At 36.4% G+C, this 19,814-nt stretch overlaps 1 protein-coding gene and 1 long non-coding RNA gene across 3 annotated transcripts; both read left to right on the forward strand.

Moving 5' to 3' along the window:
* The first annotated feature begins 32 nt into the window (after positions 1–32).
* Positions 33–19,357, forward strand: ndufaf6 (NADH:ubiquinone oxidoreductase complex assembly factor 6). Of its 2 annotated transcripts, none has more exons than XM_032559359.1 (9): positions 33–247; positions 1,215–1,314; positions 1,482–1,604; positions 1,690–1,746; positions 2,482–2,584; positions 3,088–3,221; positions 9,999–10,100; positions 14,568–14,624; positions 17,878–19,357. In XM_032559359.1, exons 1-9 carry the CDS (start codon positions 57–59, stop codon positions 18,004–18,006), a joined length of 996 nt encoding a protein of 331 aa, XP_032415250.1. In that variant the 5' UTR covers positions 33–56; the 3' UTR covers positions 18,007–19,357. The 2 variants fall into 2 exon arrangements, with proteins under 2 accessions (XP_032415250.1, XP_032415251.1); XM_032559360.1 differs by having other exon boundaries at positions 108–247; positions 1,215–1,318.
* Positions 10,115–13,415, forward strand: LOC116717764 (uncharacterized). The gene is made up of 2 exons (XR_004338802.1): positions 10,115–11,433; positions 11,688–13,415. It is a non-coding gene; the product is annotated as an uncharacterized LOC116717764 (long non-coding RNA).
* Positions 19,358–19,814: the final 457 nt, after the last annotated feature.

Consider the following 19,814-nt stretch of genomic DNA (forward strand, 5'->3'; position numbering starts at 1 on the left):
AGTTCGAACGTCATATTTACGAGAGACAGAGAACGCAACACTAGGTGAAGGGGAACATGGCAGTCGGCGTCAGTGTTCAGCATGGATTATTTAGCAGAAAAGCGTCGCTAATTTACAGTATTCCCAGAAAGATAGCGCTGAACGGGGTTTGTATTCAAAGACTGGCTGAAATACAAAGTGTGAGAGCATCAACAAACACAGCAGGGGAGAATCAGCACAGTGAGAAATACTGTCTGAACCTGGTCAGGTGGGTCAGTTCTGCTAACAGGCATGATGAATGTTGTTACTAAACACATGCATCAACTGTGTTTACAGCAGTAAACACTTAAATGGCGCAGCTTATTTGTTTTAGATGTAGCAAATTTAGTCCGAATATAGTGGGCTTAATTATGGCATTCTTCATTTAGATGTCTGCTAAATAATAAGACAACGTGCTAATTATGTGTTTATTGAAGTATTTAGATGTTTTTATCTTCAGTTTGAGATTGTTTGCATTAGTTCTTGTAATCGGCTTACGCCCTGCGACAGACTGGCGACCTGTCCAGGATGTACCCCCCCTCTCGCCCGGAACGTTAGCTGGAGACAGGCACCAGCACCCCTCCCGACCCCACTAGGGATAAGGGTGTACAGACAATGGATGGATCGGCTTACGCTAATTGTCTCAGTGCCCAGTTAAGCTAACAGTCATGTATTGGAACTGTGGGACGATCCTGGAGTACCCGGAGAGAACCCACGCATGCCCAGGGAGAACATGCAGAAAACCTCCCCAAAACTTCCTTGCTGCAAGACAACATTGCTACCAACTGCACCGCTGTGCAGCCCTATAGAATCATTCATTAAATTATTAATAATAATAATTAATACATGTCCTCATTTTGTCATCGTGCAACCACCAATTTATGTACTTTAAAACAATGCAGTTTGTCATCGTGATGTATATATTTGTAAGTAGTGAAACTTTCTAAGACTGTATGTAATAAGTTATTTCAAATCTAATAAAGGTTTTTATTGCTAATTTAGTCTTTTAACTGTGTCTTAATTTCTATTCTTGCATTTTTATAAGATTTTCTTTTCATAAATTAAAGTTTTTCCTGCTTGTGTTGTTCTTTTTCTTCCATTTTTTTCATGTACCTTGCTACAGTTAAATCTGAATTTGCTTCACGCTGACTTTAAAGTTCCTCCTGAGTCTTAAATCTCTTTTTGCTCCTCCTCAGGTCCAGAGACTATGAGGGCTTCTTGTCGTGTCTCCTCCTCCCAGAGGAGGCGCGGCGCTCCTCTCTGGCTCTGAGAGCCTTTAATGTGGAGCTGGCACAGGCAGGTATTCCTCCATAGACTGAATGGAAGGTTGTTTTTTATATTGAGGTCAAAACTGATTGTCAAACTAATGCTAGGTGTATGGAAAAGTAGATGTGTCTGATACCAGCAGTTCTTTTAAACTAATGTGTTCAGTGTTGGACTCCCTGTTTTTCTGTCTTCACTAGGTGAAGGACTCCATTTCCCAGAAGACCATTGGTCTGATGCGAATGCAGTTCTGGAAGACGGCCATAGAGGAGATCTACCGAGATGACCCTCCAAACCAGCCAGTCAGCACTGAGCTGTGGAAGGTAAATGTCGTTACAAAGAATTTTGAATTGACACATTTTCAAGCATTTAGGGGTCAATAATCTTTATATTTATTTTTCTTTGTAGGCAGTGAAGACACATGGTCTTACAAAAAGATGGCTGATGAGGATTGTTACAGAGAGGGTAAGAAAGAAAGTTAAAAGAAAAGCATTCAGGATGTCCAGTGGGTATCATTGTGCTAGTTCAGATAGCATTGAGTAATTACTGTCAGTACAGTGAATACAATTGTTTAAGTGGGATCAATATATTCCAATGGGACTTGGAAACTTTGAAGCCAAAGGATCAAGAACTCTGAGCGGAAATGCTTCCAAGTTCTGAGACCACAGTTTTATTTTAGATAGAAGAAAGTGAGTGTACCTAAGGTTACACTTTTGTTCATGTTTCTTTTTGTTGACACATTTCATATTTTAATGGTTGTTTTCTATGGTTTTGGATTCTATGCAGTTGCAAAGAGTTTTACTCTAATTTATTTATTTTTTTTCATCATTCCGGGCAGTGGTTATGATGCGAATCCGTGGCTGCTAATTAGCATTTTAAAAGCTCAAATAACCTTTGAACTACAACTCTAAATCCCAGAGGATGCAGAGAAGAATTTCTTTTTCCAAAAAGTAATTAAATTATTTGCTTTTTTTTTGCATTTTTAATGTATTTCTAATATAGTGTAAAAATGGTTCAATGAAAAATCAGCAGAATGTGCCAATTTCTTATCCAAATATTCAGTAAATTGTCAGAGTAATCGATTACTAAAATAATCGTTTCTTGCAGCCCTAGTTAATAATTGATCATTCTCACTAATAAATGATGTTTCTGTGTCTTGATGTTAAAAGTGGAACTCATTGAGTCTCTCTGTTTGACCAGGAAAAGGATCTGGATGACAGAGCCTACAGGAACCTACAGGAGCTTGAGAAGTATTCAGAGAACACACAGTCTTCACTATTTTACCTGCTGCTGGAGTGTTTAGGTACGTATTAATGAGAAATGGTACTGAAGGTTAGACATGTTGCTGCATTTCTAACATCAACTTTCTTAGTGCTGCTTTCTTATTCTGCATTTTTTTATTATACAAGTCTCAAAGGTGCTGAAAATTTTAAAAAAAGGTATTTTTTTCCTTCAGACAGCGGCTTTGGTCTCTTTTCTGACCTTTTCCCCTTTGGCAGAAATATTGCATCTCTTAACTCACCAGATTTGTTGGCCGTCTTCCTGTTTCCTCATTAGTGAATACAGGAGTGACATCAGGGTGAAGCAGTTTCTCATTCCAGCTACCACTCATGTCTACTCTAGGTTTAAAATAGCAGCATCTCCATTTGTAAGGTCATAATCATCCCACTGTCGGTCTACGGATGCACAGGAAAAACCTGAGACATCGTCACTGCAAACGGCTTCTGTTTATTAAAACACTTGCAAACTTTGCAAGATTTCTCAGAAAGTAGGATTTTGTTGCTGATATTTTTTTTCTGTTTGCAGGAGTGAAAAATGTCCATGCAGATCATGCAGCAAGTCACATAGGAAAAGCTCAGGGAATCACCACGTGTCTCAGAGCGACTCCTTACAACAGCAGCCGAAGGAAAGTCTACCTGCCCATGGATATATGCATGCTGGTGAGTTGCTTCTGTTCAGCCTTATGAAAACAATATCCGAGGCTGCTGCAGTTCAGATATTGATCCCAAATAAGTGTAAACACTGTCTGCATGTCTTTTCCAAAATGTCTTTATTTATAATGTAGACATTATAACACAAAGCTGGACAAGTTTTGGGTAAATTATGAACGCTGAGATGTTCTGTTAAGAGTCTGAATTCATGTCGATTGAAACAGACTTTTTCATGCATCTTAACATAAAAATCAAATCTGTTGAAAATAGCATTTCTGAAGGACCGAATCTGTGCAAAGACCTTTTTAAAGAATTGCTATTTAAGATTTTTCTATCTTTACCATCACTCCAATAAAGAAAAGTTGGAGTTTTTATCTAAAAGCCTTTATACCCCATCAAGCTGCTAAGATCACTTGCTAGGAAGGGACAATATATTGGCATTATCATCAGTTGCTGTTGTAATGTGTTGGTATTGGTCCGATATTAATAACGGATGTTTATTTTCATCTTGAAGCAGAGAAGAAATGTAGGAAGTGCAGAAAGGTATGAAAAACATAGATAATTAACTTAGATAATTGGTAAATATCAATTATCGATCATAGCTGCAATATTGATATTGAACACCTATATTGACACAAATTTTCTTATATCAGTCCATCCCAAAACCGGAAAAGAGTGAGTAAAGAAATGGTTGCAGGGACCATGGTTGGAGAAGTTTTAGAAATATGCTACCGTCATGCAAATGTTTGTACCTTAGAGATCTGCAGATATTTCATTAAGTTAATGCAGAACTTCTCCTGCCTTCTTCTACCTGGCTTAAACTGCAAAATAAAAATATGGTGACAAGGTTTATATACATATTAGGAGGTGCACCGATGAATCCCTCATTGATAAATCACCCCAGATTTCCTTAATTTTAGGCGATGTCACTGTATTGTTGCAAATTTAGCAAATTTGTTGCTATATTTATTTTATATTTAGAGACTTTTCAGACAAAATAAGTAGGTATTGGTGAAAATCTGAATTGGCGCTCATCTCTTAAAGGAGTTTCAGCTCATTTAAGGAGAGAAACTCCAAGCAAAAATTCCCATCATTGTTTTGTAACTTATATGCTTCAATGCTCCAAAACACCTGAATCAAATGTCTGAATTCCCTCATCAGCAGTTATTTGGTTCTTCAGACTCCTGGTAATGATTGATGCATCTAAAAGTTGGGAACCCTTGATATAAATAATCTGTGAGGCAAAGGCCCCTCATGCCCCTACTTTAACAGAATCAAGGGAGGAAAAGGGGAAATCAAGGGGAGGAAATGTTACTCTGCAGCCGTTTGGCAAACATGAGAGCATTGGATTGAAATCATTGTGGAAAATAATGCCACAAACATTTCCCAACCTTGTCTGGGCGTTCTGCCCGGCGTGAGGACCAACTGCTGCTGCTGGAAGAGCCGACGGGGGGGAACCAGGGCTGTTGTTTGAAGCATGCAAGCTCTGCCCTTAAAAAATCCTCTGATGCAAAGATGACGCTTCTGACCCCAGGCTTTAATTCCTTACCACTTCCAGAAGAGGGAGCTGGAGGTGTGTTTAATCACCCTGCAACACCCAACCACTACTACCTACAGCATAACGTAAAACGAGAACAACTTTTATTTCTTCATTAAAAGATATGAGTAATATGTCCAGGATGCAGAAGGCAGATAACAGATGGAATATTTCTCTAGTAACACTTGACTGATTAAACATAACAGAAAAAAACAGAGATGAGTTGAGGGGGGAATAAGAAAAAATCAGCAGCATGACGAGCCACACTCATTTCAACACATTCATGAAAACGTCCCTATCAGGCTGCTTACATCAAGAATCTTTTAGTTTTTCCGTTAATTTTGCTTTGACATGTAAAACTGACACGTAAGACATTTAATGGCGTCATTATTTGATGGAGTTTTACTTGGAACATTGCTGCAAATGAATAGCATGTCTTAATATATGTCATCTTTATTTCTAATCTATTTTTATGCTTTTAGAAAAGCTGAACTAAAAAACCCAAACGCTTGTAGCATTTTAATCTGTAGATAAAAGTTCCCAGACAGTGTTTGTGTAATTAGGTCATTAAAAAGACTTTATTGCAAGCTGAGAAGGTCAAACTATTAGATTAATGTGTGTTGGACTTCCAGGTTGGCCTATGCACCACCTGTGTAGGCCAACCTGTAAATAATTTGGATAATTATTTATCCAAATTGTTTATCCAAAAAACACTTTGGATAAATAATTTAATGGAGGGAGAATTTTGGCTTCCACTGAATATTTATGTGTCCCATATTCCATGCAGATCATAATTACTCAGCTTGTTTATGCAGTACAGACCAAAAGTTTGGACACACCTTTCTAATTCAATGGGTTTTCTTTATTTTCATGACTATTTATAAGGCAATAAATCCCACTTATTAACCTGACAGGGCACACCTATGAAGTGAAAACCATTTCAGGTGACTACCTCTTGAAGCTCATCAAGAAAATGCAGAGTGTGTGCAAAGCAGTAATCACAGCAAAAGGTTGCTACTTTGAAGAAACTAGAATATAAGAGGTATTTTCAGTTGTTTTACACTTTATTGTTTAGTGCATATTTCCACATGTGTTATTCATAGTTTTGATGCCTTCAGTGTGAATCTACAATGTCAATAGTCATGAAAATAAAGGAAACTCATTGAATTAAAAGGTGTGTCCAAACTTTTGGTCTGTACTGTATGGATAAAGCTCACTTTGTAAAAAACACTACAGCAAATTTTTTAACTCGCCGTTTCCATCTTAAGTTACTTCACAATCCCACCACGCTTGGTTCTGACTCCACATCCAAACAGATTTCCTTATAGTTGTTGCAGTTAATGCTCAACTATGGGCCGTTGCTATTAGTTGTACTTTGTTTTTATTAGCTTCCTTCATCTTGTTATGGTTTTGTGATGATGCTGTCAGCTTGCATTGTTGAATAAACTTTAAAAGTGATCCATAAATGGCTCCATCCATTAAACAATTCTCTCCTGTGTGATTTCTGTGTTTGTCTTCATGCGGGTTGCTTTGGGATCGTAAAGCGTTGGCACAGTAATCTGATTGTGGTTGCACTTAATTATTTAGAAAGTTCGAGATATTGCTGTAGAATCTCACCCTGCTTTAAACTTCACCACAACTCTCTCCCTGGTATTTATAGACAGTTCAGTGTTAGTCACATACAAATTTTGAGGTTCTTTTAATAATTTAAAGGCCTGTCTGTATGACTATTACCATAACATCATATATTTACGTATTATGTAGTGTAAACTCAAAGGTTTTTGGTTTAAGAGTGTAAACTAGCATTTCCCGAGTTATACTTCAGTCCTTTTAAACTCTGATTCATGATCTACGGGAAAGCAGCAGCTTGAGCCAATTTGCTGCTTGGTTTGTCCCTTTCTGACATGTCTGATGGGAACTGCAGGTGTGAAATGACGCACATCAAGTCTCCATAAAAATTTAGTTCTCAGTCGGGGCAACGTTGGCCGTAAGCCGTTATCCCATTTCATACCTCAGACAATACTGGAGCTAAAACCTCGCTCTCTGGTAAAAACCGATGTACAACATCTCTGGTTTTAAGAGCTCTGTCTTTTTTTTATTGCAGATTTTCCTGGAAATGTAATTCTACTTGCACAGATGAGTCTAAGCTTTAACTGCAAGTTGTGTCACATTTATTTGTCACTTTATCTACCAACTTTTTTGACAATGTACCTTCAATGCACCTTCAATTTCTGTTGCTCCATTTACATCTGTTGAATTCAAAAGAAGCAAAAGTGGGACTCAAGCATAAGCTTGCGCTAGAGCTATTTTATTTAAAGGCAGATCAAGTATAATTGTGCATTTATTGAGGCTTAATATTTGTCAGAACCAGCAGATGGTTCAAAGCGAGGACAATGGTGCTTTCTAATAGCTTTGCAGTCCCCGAAATTATTTCTTTCCTTTATTGCTTGTCTGAAACGTTGGTCTTTTATCCTTTCATTTAATATTTTTCTTCTTTTCAATACCCTTTATTTCCTGCACCAATTTTTCTCATCATCTCTCAGTAATCTGGAGCTGAATCATCTCCTCGGCAAATGTACTGCATGTAAGCGGAATGGGAGGAATTTTTCTTCCAACAAAAATCGCGCTGATATTTTGATCCTTTGCTGGATTCAAAGATGAAGTCAAATCTCTTCACTAAGGTGCTGAGAAATGATGAAAATCTGTATTATTAAACACAATAATGTATTGTCAGTAAATATATTTCTAATGAGCATATCAACATGGAAATGACAACAATCAAGTCCATTAGTTCCTCAGTTATGTTACGTTTGATCAAGCGAAAAGACTCATTGAAAAAGCATTGAAAATGTTTAGTAAAATGTATTTTAATACTTTGTGAAAAAGTCTTTTTCATTGATGACAACTTCAAAACACCCTCCATAGATATAGAAACGTATCGTTTGCTTTGATGAAGTGTCATTCATTAACATTTGCTCTCATCTCATCCAGACTATAATCTCCCAGGATTTCACTGACTTTAACTGGCTTTTTCTTCAGCAGTGGAGTCTTGTGCAGTGAGTGTGCTTACAGGACACAACATTTGACCGAATTATTTAACTTCTTCATAGAAAAGCTGCGACTGGTAGTTCCTTTCTAAAGCTCCTTGCAAGTGGTCCTTTACTTTTGCACAGGTCTTCTGATAATTGTTGCTCCTCTGTCAGAAATCACCTGGTCAAAAAGGTTAGAAGATTATTACCCCAATGGTGCTTACTGATAAGTAAATATATCTTCAACCAATGTATGTTTTCTAACAAATCACTTAAGAGAACTATTTACCTTTTTACAGGCCACCAATTAGAGCTAAGCTTGCTTTCTAAATACTGATAGATTTCAGCTGGTTTCTTGGCTTTCTGGCTTTTTGCTTATTTGCTTATTTTATTTTTTTGTGCTGCATCCTTCCACCTCAGCAAATACTTTATGAACTTAGCCATACTGGTTTCTTTGCATGTGTATTATTTAGGATGTAATGTCAGTGGCCCCATTAAAAATGGATTCACTGAGATAAAATGTTGATGTGTTGAATACTTATTTTCTCCACTGCAGGATTTGTCGCTCTTAATTTCTTCTCAGCATCTTATGTAAAATGAAAATATCTGTATTCAATAATGGTTCAAACTTGCACTTAGTTATCTTATCAATCTTTATTTTCTTATTCTTTCTTGAAACACAATGTTTGATCGTCTCTGAATTCTCGAGGATGAAATGTTGAAACAGTTAATCTGTCATAATTTGAAGTTATGAATTCAGAGAAATTTCTTTTGGATTTAATGTGTCAAAATGGAAGGAAAGTCTAACAAAGAAGTTCCTAGTAGAATTTAATTTCTTTCAACAATTAAAAGTGAAAATATTTTCCGCTTGAAACAAATCTATATTGTATTTTAGATATTAAATATTGAATATAAATCATAAATCTGAAGGTGATATCTGATCCAAATACTTTCTTTCTTTCCTCTGCAGCACTCGTTTAGAAATTTTCCATCTTCAAGCACTTTTTTTGAAATATTCGTCCATATTTTTTGTCTTGTCGTCAGTCAGTGATGTACTTTGATGTAAGGTGCATTTTCAGACAGACACACTTTTATATGTCATCTTTCTGTATAAAGATTCCTCCTACTTTGACGAGATTCTCAGAATGTCTTTCATGCGCTGCTTCTCTGAGTTTTATCTGCAGATTTTTGAAGATTTTGGCTCTTAGAGCTGAGTAGATAAAACTGGGAGCTGTTATCACTGCAGGTGCTCAGGGTCACGAAACGATTCCTGTGCTTCTGGCTGCGTCATAAAACTGAAAGGACTTTTGATTCGTGTCCAAACTTCAAAATATTTCACGGGTTCTTATCAGAAAATTATGAGGTTTTTTTTCTTAGAACATTTTTAGTGAAAACAAAACACTTGACCTGTTAGATTTAAGATTTAAACTCACACTTTTTCCATAAAGTTTTGAAAGTTCAGTTTTACATGTTTCCCCTACGTCTTCCAGATGAAACTTTATCCAACTTCAATGTTCCTACCCATCCTACTTCCATTTCATACCCATAAACAAACATTTTCTCACCTTTTGTCTTGACTGTTCTAGTATGCCACATTTAGCATATTTGACATTTTACCACTTTAGTTTTTTAATACATTAGAAATACATTCAGAATACAAATAAACTTTTCTATTCCTTTTTAAGTAAGAAAATAAACATTCCTTTTGTGAATGCTTGATTATTTGTAGCAAAGGATGCATCGGCAGCTAAAAACATACTTCTAACATTAACCTGAGAAAAGCTTTGTCTTTTCTGCATCATTCACTGTACGGTTGATATGTTTATTTTTTTAGTTTAAGCAATTAATAATGGGAATGCAAAACAGGATTTTTTTTAACATTATTTGAACCAGGTGAAGCTAAAACGTCTATTTAAGGAGTTCTGGGTCAAACATATTTACAGATAAAGAAATTTTTTCTGTCTTTGCAAAGTCTGTATTTTTCATAAAGTTTTGGCTTAATTCCTTCTCTGATTGTGTTCTTCTGTCACAAATTGGCATTTTTTGAGTTTGTATACTCCAGTTAATGATTAATCGATTTCTAAATCAGTTGACTACTATTTCAATAATTGATTCATCCAGATTAATCTGATTAATTGTTTCAGCCCTGGATATTGACAACACTAATCTGTGATCTGGAAACAAACGCAGTGGATTCTGTTTCTGATTTTGTTTTTTTAGCGCGGAGCGTCTCAGGAGGATTTCATCCGTGGCAGCCGGGAGAAGAACGTTCGAGATGTTGTGTTCGACATCGCTAGCCAGGCTCACGTGCACCTTGAACATGTATGTAACATGAAAATAATGTTCTAATTGTTTTTGTCTCAACTTTTACACAAAGCAAATTTACCGTTCTATCAAAAAAAACTTTGGAAATTGGCCAGGTTCAGCTTTTCTAATCCAAAACCGTAATATCTGTTCATTCAATATTGTATTGAAGGATATGTCCAGCTAGAAAAAAATAGTACACGATTTTTATAGTTCTTTATAAATATCCTCTTTTAGAAATGTGTTTGTTTTTCATCCACCATTTTATTTTTAGATTTCTATAAAACTATTGCATGGATGGATGCATTTTCTGTAATGGAATGTTGGTATCTTTGGAAAGTGAAAACCCAGATAGTTTTCAACCTAATAACCTAACCCTAAGAAAAATAGAGCTAAAAAATATTAGTGGGTACTTTAAGTATAAAAAGAAAAACTTAAAAACTCTAATAACTATATTTTTTAAAAACTTTTTATTTAATCATTTCAGCCAAAGTTATTAGGAGTTGTTGTGGAAAGTCCAATAAACCTAGAACCTGGACTAGAGCTTTGTACTATGTCAGTTTCAAAGAGACTCGCTCATTAAAAGCCACTTCAGAAATTGTTAGCAAGGAGGGCTGTCTGACCTGTAGAGGAAAAACCTTCAACAATTAAGGAGATGTTACTGTGAAAGCTCTGTCTCCTCTGGTTTTATACACATCTTTATGATTTTTCTGGTTTATTCACCCAAAATTTCTTTAAAATACCAAGTAATAGCCAGGAAGGTTTGGTTTGACACTTGATTTTACCATGACACTGGCAAGAATCAGAAATTATGTCTGCATGTTTTAGTAATAGCATCATGCTGGGTAATTCAAGAATTACTCAGCAGAAATCTGAATATGAAGTGTATTAAAGTCAAATCGAAAAGGTTTCTTTTCATGAATTATTTAACCTAAATAATTTATACCACACATACTGTATGTTTATTCCTTCTTCAAATGGGTGAAATGAATGGAGGGGAAAGGAAGGACAATTATTATACACACTTGGTAAAAGAATCTACACAGCAAGTTCGGCACAGATGGACGGTCAGAAAATGAGTGGTCCGAAACGCCAATGGAAATGTGCAATTAGCCTCTTTTCTGGGGACATTTTATGTCGGAACGGTTTAAATGCTGCAGAAACTCAAGAAGGATTTTCCTTGGGAGGACCTAAATTATTTTCAACAAGGAAAATCTTAATTTATTTCATCAGTCATATCACCATTGATTGGATGTGAATCCTTTTCTAAAGCTGTTCGTTCAGCTCATTCACATCCACTGCACTTTAGTTTCTCTCCACAACTTTTATACCACTTGAACAGCAGGCATAGGTTTTTTGTTTGTTTTTTTTTTATTTATTTTTTTTCCTTTTTTTTTTATTGCCCCGCAAGGGGTCTTTTTGTGGGCTCTAGTGTCCCTTTTTTTTTTTTTCAAAGTAGGCTGACAGGAAAGGGGGAATGAGAGGGGGGAAGACATGCGGTAAACGTCGTCAGGTCCGGGAGTCGAACCCGCGACAGCCGCGTCAAGGCTACGTTTGCCTGAATGTGGGTCGCGCTAACCCCTCCGCCACCACAGCACGCCCCAGGTTTGGTATTTTTAAAATGAACATCACTGGTGACTCATGCTCTGGCATGCTGTGGGTTGCAGCTTGGACCTGCAACGCTGTGGATGACTCAAAATGTCCTGCAAATATCTTCTGTTTACTTTTATGTTTCTCCTAAGAGTTTGCAGCTAATTGGTTTGGAGATGTATTAGTCTCCACTTGCCTGCCTTATTGATTTTTGTCCTACGGAGACTTTTTCATTATGCAACTATTCAAACACTTAAGCATTTTAATTTCGTTTGCTCATTGTTTGCACCTATTAGGAAATTCTGCTAGAAGCTAAATCACATTAAATTACACTCAGAGAGAGCTTTTGGGAAGTAGGAATCAAAGTGCTATTTTTCATCGGTTTACTGTTTCAATGGGTTTTTGTTTTTTTTTAAAGTTATAATCAAATTTCTGTTTTAAGCAAACTTCCCAGGAATTCCAGTAAAGTGACATTTCATTAGTGTATAAAAACCAGATGAACCATACCGATTTAAAGATGAAAACACAAACAGTTCTTTGGATGTCTTACCACTTGATCTAATCACAGTATCTTGAGTTTGGCTTTTATCCCTCATTTTCAGGCTAGTTTGTGGAATATTTCTAAACGTTGTTTAATTCTACTCCATTAATTATAAATCCATGAAAAGACTATTGAATTAAAGGAATTGCCAGCACTGTCTACACCAGTGGTCAGCAACATTTACATCTTTACACATTTGTCAGTTGCAGCAGCAAAGCACTGTTTTACTCCAGCAAGCCTGTGTGTTAGACCAGTCTGCAAACACTTCCTTGGAACAGCTTGACAAGCACAGTTAGGACCCACAAATCCTTTGTTGAGTTGAGAATGTGTCGGAACATGTTTTAGCTCAGGGGATTAGTTGCTAACTTCACAAATTCAGACTTCAGTCTACACACCCACAGGTTCTTCCTTCCCTGGGAATACCAAGTAATTTCCGTTGAAAGAAAGGGCCTGCACCGGTTGTTTCACAGGTGATATTGACTGGTGTTAAAAGAAAAACAGATCGCAAGAGAAAAAAGGGGATTTAAAAATCAACCTATATCATGTCTGTTAGAAATAATTCAGTGTGAAAGAAGGGCAGTTAAGGACAAACAAGATGAAACATATTAAAATCATTTGTCTAAATTTGTGAATATTTTCCTTTAATTAACTGTTTTTATTATATTCATGTAAAAGTTTGAGTAAAACTTACAAAAATGAGACGTTTGTACTAAAAAGAATGTGTTCTAATTAATTAACTAATTGACTTAATTAGGGCTGAGCTGGCAGAGTAGAAACCTAATTTCTGCAGCCCCATGTGGAGCTGATGATGAGATTTTCTTTTGCTTTTTTGCTTCTATTTGCATATTTTGTAGACTGTTTGACTTCTCACAGTGGGGAAAATGCCTAAGTACTTAATAACAATCCAGCTTGGTGACTTCTATCCAGAACAATGCTTTTGCTTGGCCTGACTCTATCTTGTCAATACTTAATCAAACTAGGTCAATTATATCTAAATTAGTTTTACTTCCTGCCATGACAAATGTGATTACTGCAAAATCTACCAAAACAATGAGACAGTAGCAAGAAAGCTGTAGAAAGTCATTTTTCAGGGTTTGCCAAAAATGAAGTAGGAGACTCAGCAAACATGTGGAAGAGTTCTGCTCAGATAAAAAAAAAAAAAAAAGAACTTCCTGGCTAACTTGCACCTGAACGGATCATCCTCGCAGTAAACCATGGAAGCAGGGAAAATATAAATGAATCCTGGAAGAAAATAAGTTGCATAATTTTCCTTCTTCTTCCTGTGGTTTGGCTAATATGAGATGACCACTAAAAATGTCCATTTTAGGCCGTGGTGGGCACTGCTATCTAAAATGTTAGTAACTGGAAGCTAAAGCGCTAATGTGCTAATTTCAGCCATACTGACTTGCCACTTGCTCAAAAAATGTCTTAAAAAAGAGAATTTTAGGGAAGGAGACAGAAATGCTGTATTAACAGACTTCAAAATAAGATTATGAATATAAATTTCAGCAGTGATGTTCATCTGGAAGTTTACAAAGCAGTCAAGTAAATTATCTTGTTAGAATTTTACTGAAAAAAAGTATTTAGGGGAAACTAAACGTTTTAGCTCCAGTATTAGTGAGAGTTTGCCCACCACTGATTTTACATTTACTTTATCATTCTCACTCTGTCTTTCTTACTGGTCCTCTTTATGCAACTTTTTTTACCAACACATCACTAATGGAGATGAGGTATGCTGTGTGTCAAGCTCACAGTTCTTTGGTTATGACGTTTTTGGCATTTCAGTACTATTATGTTTGTCATACTGTTGTATTTTTGTACATTCAACAAAAGTATTTAGGCTAAATGATGTTTTTATTTAATGTGTCCTAGAAAGACAATTTAGCTGTTGTTTGACAAACTGCCTGTTGCAGGTAGACACTGGTTTATTCATGCCGTTTCCATTTGTGTGTCTAAGTGATCCAAAGGTCGGCGTTGAGTGCCTGAGCAAAAACAGAATCCTCTTGAAATAATCGGGTGCAAAACTAGATGGAAAAAACTTTCAAAAGCTTAGAGAAATAGCATCGTAGATCCCTTCAGATATTATTAGAAAGTGTGACTCAGTCTGTGTTACTCAAGTATCATAGCTGCACGTATGTAGTAGAAAATTCATATCGTCTTTTATTAGAGATGTTAAGAATTTTTCTTTTTCAACTTTTTTGATGCTGGTGGCAGCAAATACAAGTATTTTATTATAAGTTGCAGCTTAGATTTCTGTGATTTTACAATCTTTTTGAAACGTACTTACACAGGAAAAACATCGTTTTTTATTTATTTATTATTATTTCAGTTTGTTCTGCTTTTTTCTGCTTCAGGCCCGATCGTTTAGCCACAATGTTCCAGCAGCAGCAACCCCGGCCTTCCTTCCCACTGTAAGTTATAATATTTATCTGCCATTCATCAAGATCTCATTTACATTTTAAAATCACTTTTTTCTCATATCACTGATGTTTGCTTCAGTAATCACCCTGAAAGTCAGCCGTCGTATGCTGACTGCAGATCTTGTTTGTGCAGACAACCAGATTTGTTAAGGCATTGAGAATAATCCAATTTAATCAGTTGTTTTTTTCCTTTTGTCTGTGGAGCTGAAACCAAAAATATTTGTACACTGCATAAAAATATGTTTTCCTGCTGTCTGAAAAAAAGCAGACTAAACTTTTTCTTTTTCAATCAGTTAGGGTTACAAATATAATCTGTAATTGCTAATATTCAGAGGAAAAAGGGAGGTAAATGTTTTAAAGATTATTACTTTTAGATTAAGAACCTTCCTTACACTAGGAGTATGATGCCTATTAACACCCTAAGGAAGCCAATCGGTGCCTTCAAAATGACTTTGTAACCGTCGACATCAGTCCGATAAGTAAAACTGGGTCGATATTAACAACCAATGTTTATCTTCATCTTGTTCCTGTTTGCATTTCTTGCTTTTACATGGTGTCATAAAAGTAGGGACATGTGTAATTTATATATTGGTATAAATATCTGCAATATGTCAGAGAGGTTTCATTTAATGAATGAAGAGTTCACTTCAACCGAACCCAGATTTACGTTTTTCGGCAAACCCGACGACAACTCCCTGAACAAATCGGACTTTCAAGGCAAACAATTCAGTTTGATTAAACCAGACCAAACAGGGTTGGTGTGAATTTGACCTAAATGTAACTCTAACTATGCATGAACTCAAACTCAGAGGCTGCTTTCTGCTGGTGGATAAAACATTTCTATGGAGTCCATCATGATGATCCATCACCGACCTGCTGCAACTACGGGATAGAGCTGAAAAATCCCTTCTGATTGACTTTGCAGTGGACCTTCTCCAAGCAGCAAAAAGGCCCCTTCATGCATGTGTGGGAGTGTTGCTGTCTATTTGTGTTCATGATAGCAATCCACATGGAAAGCAGGCACAGTCTGCATTGCTTTCTTCTTGTCCTGAAAATTAGATTCAGATGAACTGCAGGTTTGGATCATTGTGGCAGAATGAACCATAAAAAAGAGGAGCACCAGTGAAGGCTAACGGACACGAATCACACCGACTCATTTCAAAACAACATGAAGAGTGACAGCAATAGACCTGAGGGTACATATCGAAGATTTAAGAAAAGCAATTTAAAAAGATGTTACGATCTGCAGAATCTTTTTGATTTAAACACTTCTTTAAAGAACTCAGCAGATTTTTTCAAATAAAATATTCTCATCTGCTGTAAGGAAGCAGAAATGCCTCCTCAAACAGTGTGTAGGTGGAAAATTGTTTCCATGTGCCCAAATAGAAAAAAACCTTTTGAAAACACATTTCCAGCCTCTGAATTACCACCAAATTGTTCAGAGACACGGGGGAGGGAGGAACAGACACCTCAGAGAGCGTTGCAGGCAGAATAAAGAACGTCCGTAACGTGTTTCTGCACCGCTCGCTCTTTGCTGGGGAGCTAAATGACAGCTGTGCATAACGTTGGTCAGAAGGATGAAGGGGAGAAAAGCAACAAGCTTTATCCTGTGGTTCTTGGGTAAAAGAAACAAAAAGAGATGGTCAAATTTCAGCTTTGATTAAGTTCCTATTTTTAAGCTGGAAACAAAATCTGCCACAGGTTTGACATGCTTTTGTTTTTCCTTTTTAACATTTGAAGTCCATATACTCAGATTTCAAATAAAATGTGACGCCCCTTCCAGATGCTAACTAATCTCATGTTGTTACAGAAAAATGCATGTGGGTCCATTTTCTTCCGTCTTTTATCATTAAAATACCCTCGTTTCTGAGCAGGGAGTGAACAGAAACGACATTCTACGGCCTCTGGGAAAAGCTTTTCCCTGAAAAATGGTTTTTATTTTCCTGCTTTATTCATTCCTTTCATCATTTTAAGACCCCCAACCCCTGATGCAGAAAAAAACAGTTTAGAAATACACTGCAATCACAGTTTGTCTGCAGGGGTCACCTTAACGAGTGGCGCTTTTCTGGTTTCTTCCTCCTATGCTTTTACATGATGATGTATGCAGTGACTGCTCAGTTGCCCTTTGATGGAAATCCGTCTGCAGCTCATCCGTCTTCACACAGAGGCTCTCGGTTTCATTCTTGGTAAATCCTGGGTGTTTTATTTCCTTTTTTCAATGGGGCTCTTCTAGAGCAATTACCCAGAGTTTTAATTCTTTTAGAGCTTTTATGATCTTCAGTGTAAATGAATCCATGACTAGTTGAACCTGTTGGCCTAAATATGTTGTAATTTTTCTATTAACCCCCAAAAATTGTAGTTTGTGATATGTAAAAACTAATTTAAAAAAAAATTGTATATCTTTATTTTATCTTTTGCCTACAGAGGTCGACATTTTTTCACCTGCTCAATGCATGCAGGGCCAATGAGGCGTTGAGCTAACAGGACATCGAAACAAATAGGAAGACGAGTGGATGTTTAAAGAGATAGTGAAGCATATTTAAGTCTTTGTATTCTAATATATTTCTAATATATTTAAATGTTTTGGTCCCAGTGCTAGTCATAAATGTTTTGAATAAGAAATTGTAGCTTTTTACAGCATATGCTCTCTGTTTTGGTTAGCATTTCCAATTAGCAGCAGCACCAATACCATCTCTTTTTGGCCAAATCTCTCCTATTCAACCATTCGGTCTTTCTCATTTTTTCATTTTTGCACATAAATTTCTGTTCTGTTTAGTCTGAGCTACCGCTGCACCTAGCCTACATCATCTACCCAGGATGCAGTGTAAGCAACTTGGCGATATAAATGTGACTATTTTATTTTAATTTGTAGAAACTAGACAGCCAACAGTATTTTTAGTTCTTTGTTTTTGCTACGAAAGTAAAGTTTTCCAAATAATGTGTATTTTTCAAACTCATTGTGGAAAAAGTTTTTTAATCAAAATAAGAGTCTCGAATATAGAGACTTGGTGCTTTTGAATCTCCACAGTGATTGGTGGCCCACTGACTGACTGCTGTTTTTAGATCAGGTTTGCAAATGAAAACAAGTTTTTATTTGTTTTTATACACACAGAAGTTTAGTAGAGCAGGCCCTAAGAGTCTAAAAAGTGCAAAAAGTTTCAGAAACTGTCATCTTTGAGGAGGTGAGGCATGAATTCAGGACCCAAACTGAACCAGCTTGTGCTTGTTTTGCTCTGTGCTCCAGGTCGTGTTAGAGGACTATCTGCAGAGAGTCAGGAAAGCTGATTTTGATGTTTTCCACAAGAGCCTGTTGAACAGAAACCCTCTGCTGCCCTTCCAGCTGTACCTCCGTTCCTGGAAGAAGACCTTCTGATTCCACCTCCTGCCTCTCCCAGTTCAACCAGTTTGACTCTTAACTGCGGGACTGGCACGCAGAGACTTTATTTACTGAGATTCTGCTCTCAGAATGCTAAACAGCACGTTAATAAAGACACACAGACTTTGTGAAATATGAGCACTGGCACTGACATCCTCACGCTCAGAGAAACTACAAACCCCAGCTGCTGGTTTTCACTCCCATCAGCTTTGTATCAGGAGGTTTTTTTTCCTAGAAAACAGATGGAGGAAAGATACAGAGACACACTGGGCTTTGGAGAGAAAATACTGCAGTAATTAAATGCTTTTTATTCTCAACTGACCTCTATGTGACATGATTGTCCATCATCTCCATTGATTTAAAATTTTAAGATTTGATTGGATTTATATTCCTGGAAAATTGGCGCCACTTACAGCTTATCTTGTTATCTATTGATCCAAAGAAACCCAACAATATGATGCCGTTATTTCTTTTACTTTTCACATATCAATGAAATTATTTAATTATGTAGCAACCTGGTGAAAAATTAGCAGTTTTTGTTAAAACCATTTGATGTTTTTCCAGCTGTCAAGTGTTTTATCTCAGTCTAATTATTTGTCTTAAAATTAATAATTTCTTTCAGTTCTCAACAAATTATGAGAAAAAGTTATTAAAAGTGTCAGTTGTAAAGTTTCAAAATTTGGGTTGTTTTTGATCTTCTGATAAAGATTGTTTATCTGTTGTTGCAGTTCTCAAAACATAAAAAAATAAGAGCCTCTTTTCCTTTTGGAAAACTAGTAAACATCTGTTTCCCTACATCCACAACAGACTGCAACTTTTATACGAGACTCTGAAACTTGTTAGTTTTCACCATCATGCAGAGGTTTTCTAATTGTAAAACATTTCCCAACATATTTAAGAGAATCTCTGCAAATCCTTCCTGGCTGCAATTGCAGAAGACAAAATAAACCAAATGCTCTGATGCCATTTTCCTCCCAGATTTTGAAAGAACAGAATCTCAGGATAATAAGGCAAATTATGTGAGTGCAGGCAGCATCAAATACAAACCATTTTATCTATGAACAATACAAATTACCGCAGTGGAGAGCAGTCTGAGGTGGCCTACTGCACAAACACACTCAGACTTGACTCACTGTGTGTCGCTGTTGCAGTCTGTCTCACTTCAGGTAAATTGTGGGTTCTGCAGCTGCTGTCAACCCAGAGGTGCTGTGGATAGAAATAATAATAAAAAAACTAGTTTCTTAGTTTCAACCTGACAAAACCATAAAGTAAATGAAATCATTTCTTTTCTGTCTGTATGACTAAAAATCAGCAGTATATTTGAATAAATTATTGATAAAAGCTCTGATTTATTATTGTTTTTGAAGTCTTGTTTTTAATCTGTTTCAGTTTACAGATTTGCATTTGCTTCTTCTGCCCTTAATATTATAACATATACCGTTACATTGAGTATCATAACATTCCTATGTATTTTATGGTCTGATAGACCAACACAAAGTTATGTACAATCGTTAAGTGGAAAAATAAATACTTGTTTTTCCAAAAACTTTGTAATTAAACATCTGAAAAGTGGGGGATATATAAGTATTCCACCACTTTTACTCCGATACCCTTAAAGAAAAGTTACCTGTGTGATTCAGGTGCGCTGATGCAGAGACGCGTCTAAACGTTGTAGGACACCAGCCCTTCAATAGTGAAAATATGATTTTGAAAAATTAACCTAAATTTATTTTCTCTAGTGATCGACTGTCATTTGGTAAACAATGACACTTTTAATGCAAAGTTGCATCAAAACTTGTATTAAA

The sequence above is a fragment of the Xiphophorus hellerii genome, chromosome 3 (genome assembly GCF_003331165.1).
Source record: "Xiphophorus hellerii strain 12219 chromosome 3, Xiphophorus_hellerii-4.1, whole genome shotgun sequence".
Classification (NCBI taxonomy): Eukaryota; Metazoa; Chordata; class Actinopteri; order Cyprinodontiformes; family Poeciliidae; genus Xiphophorus; species Xiphophorus hellerii.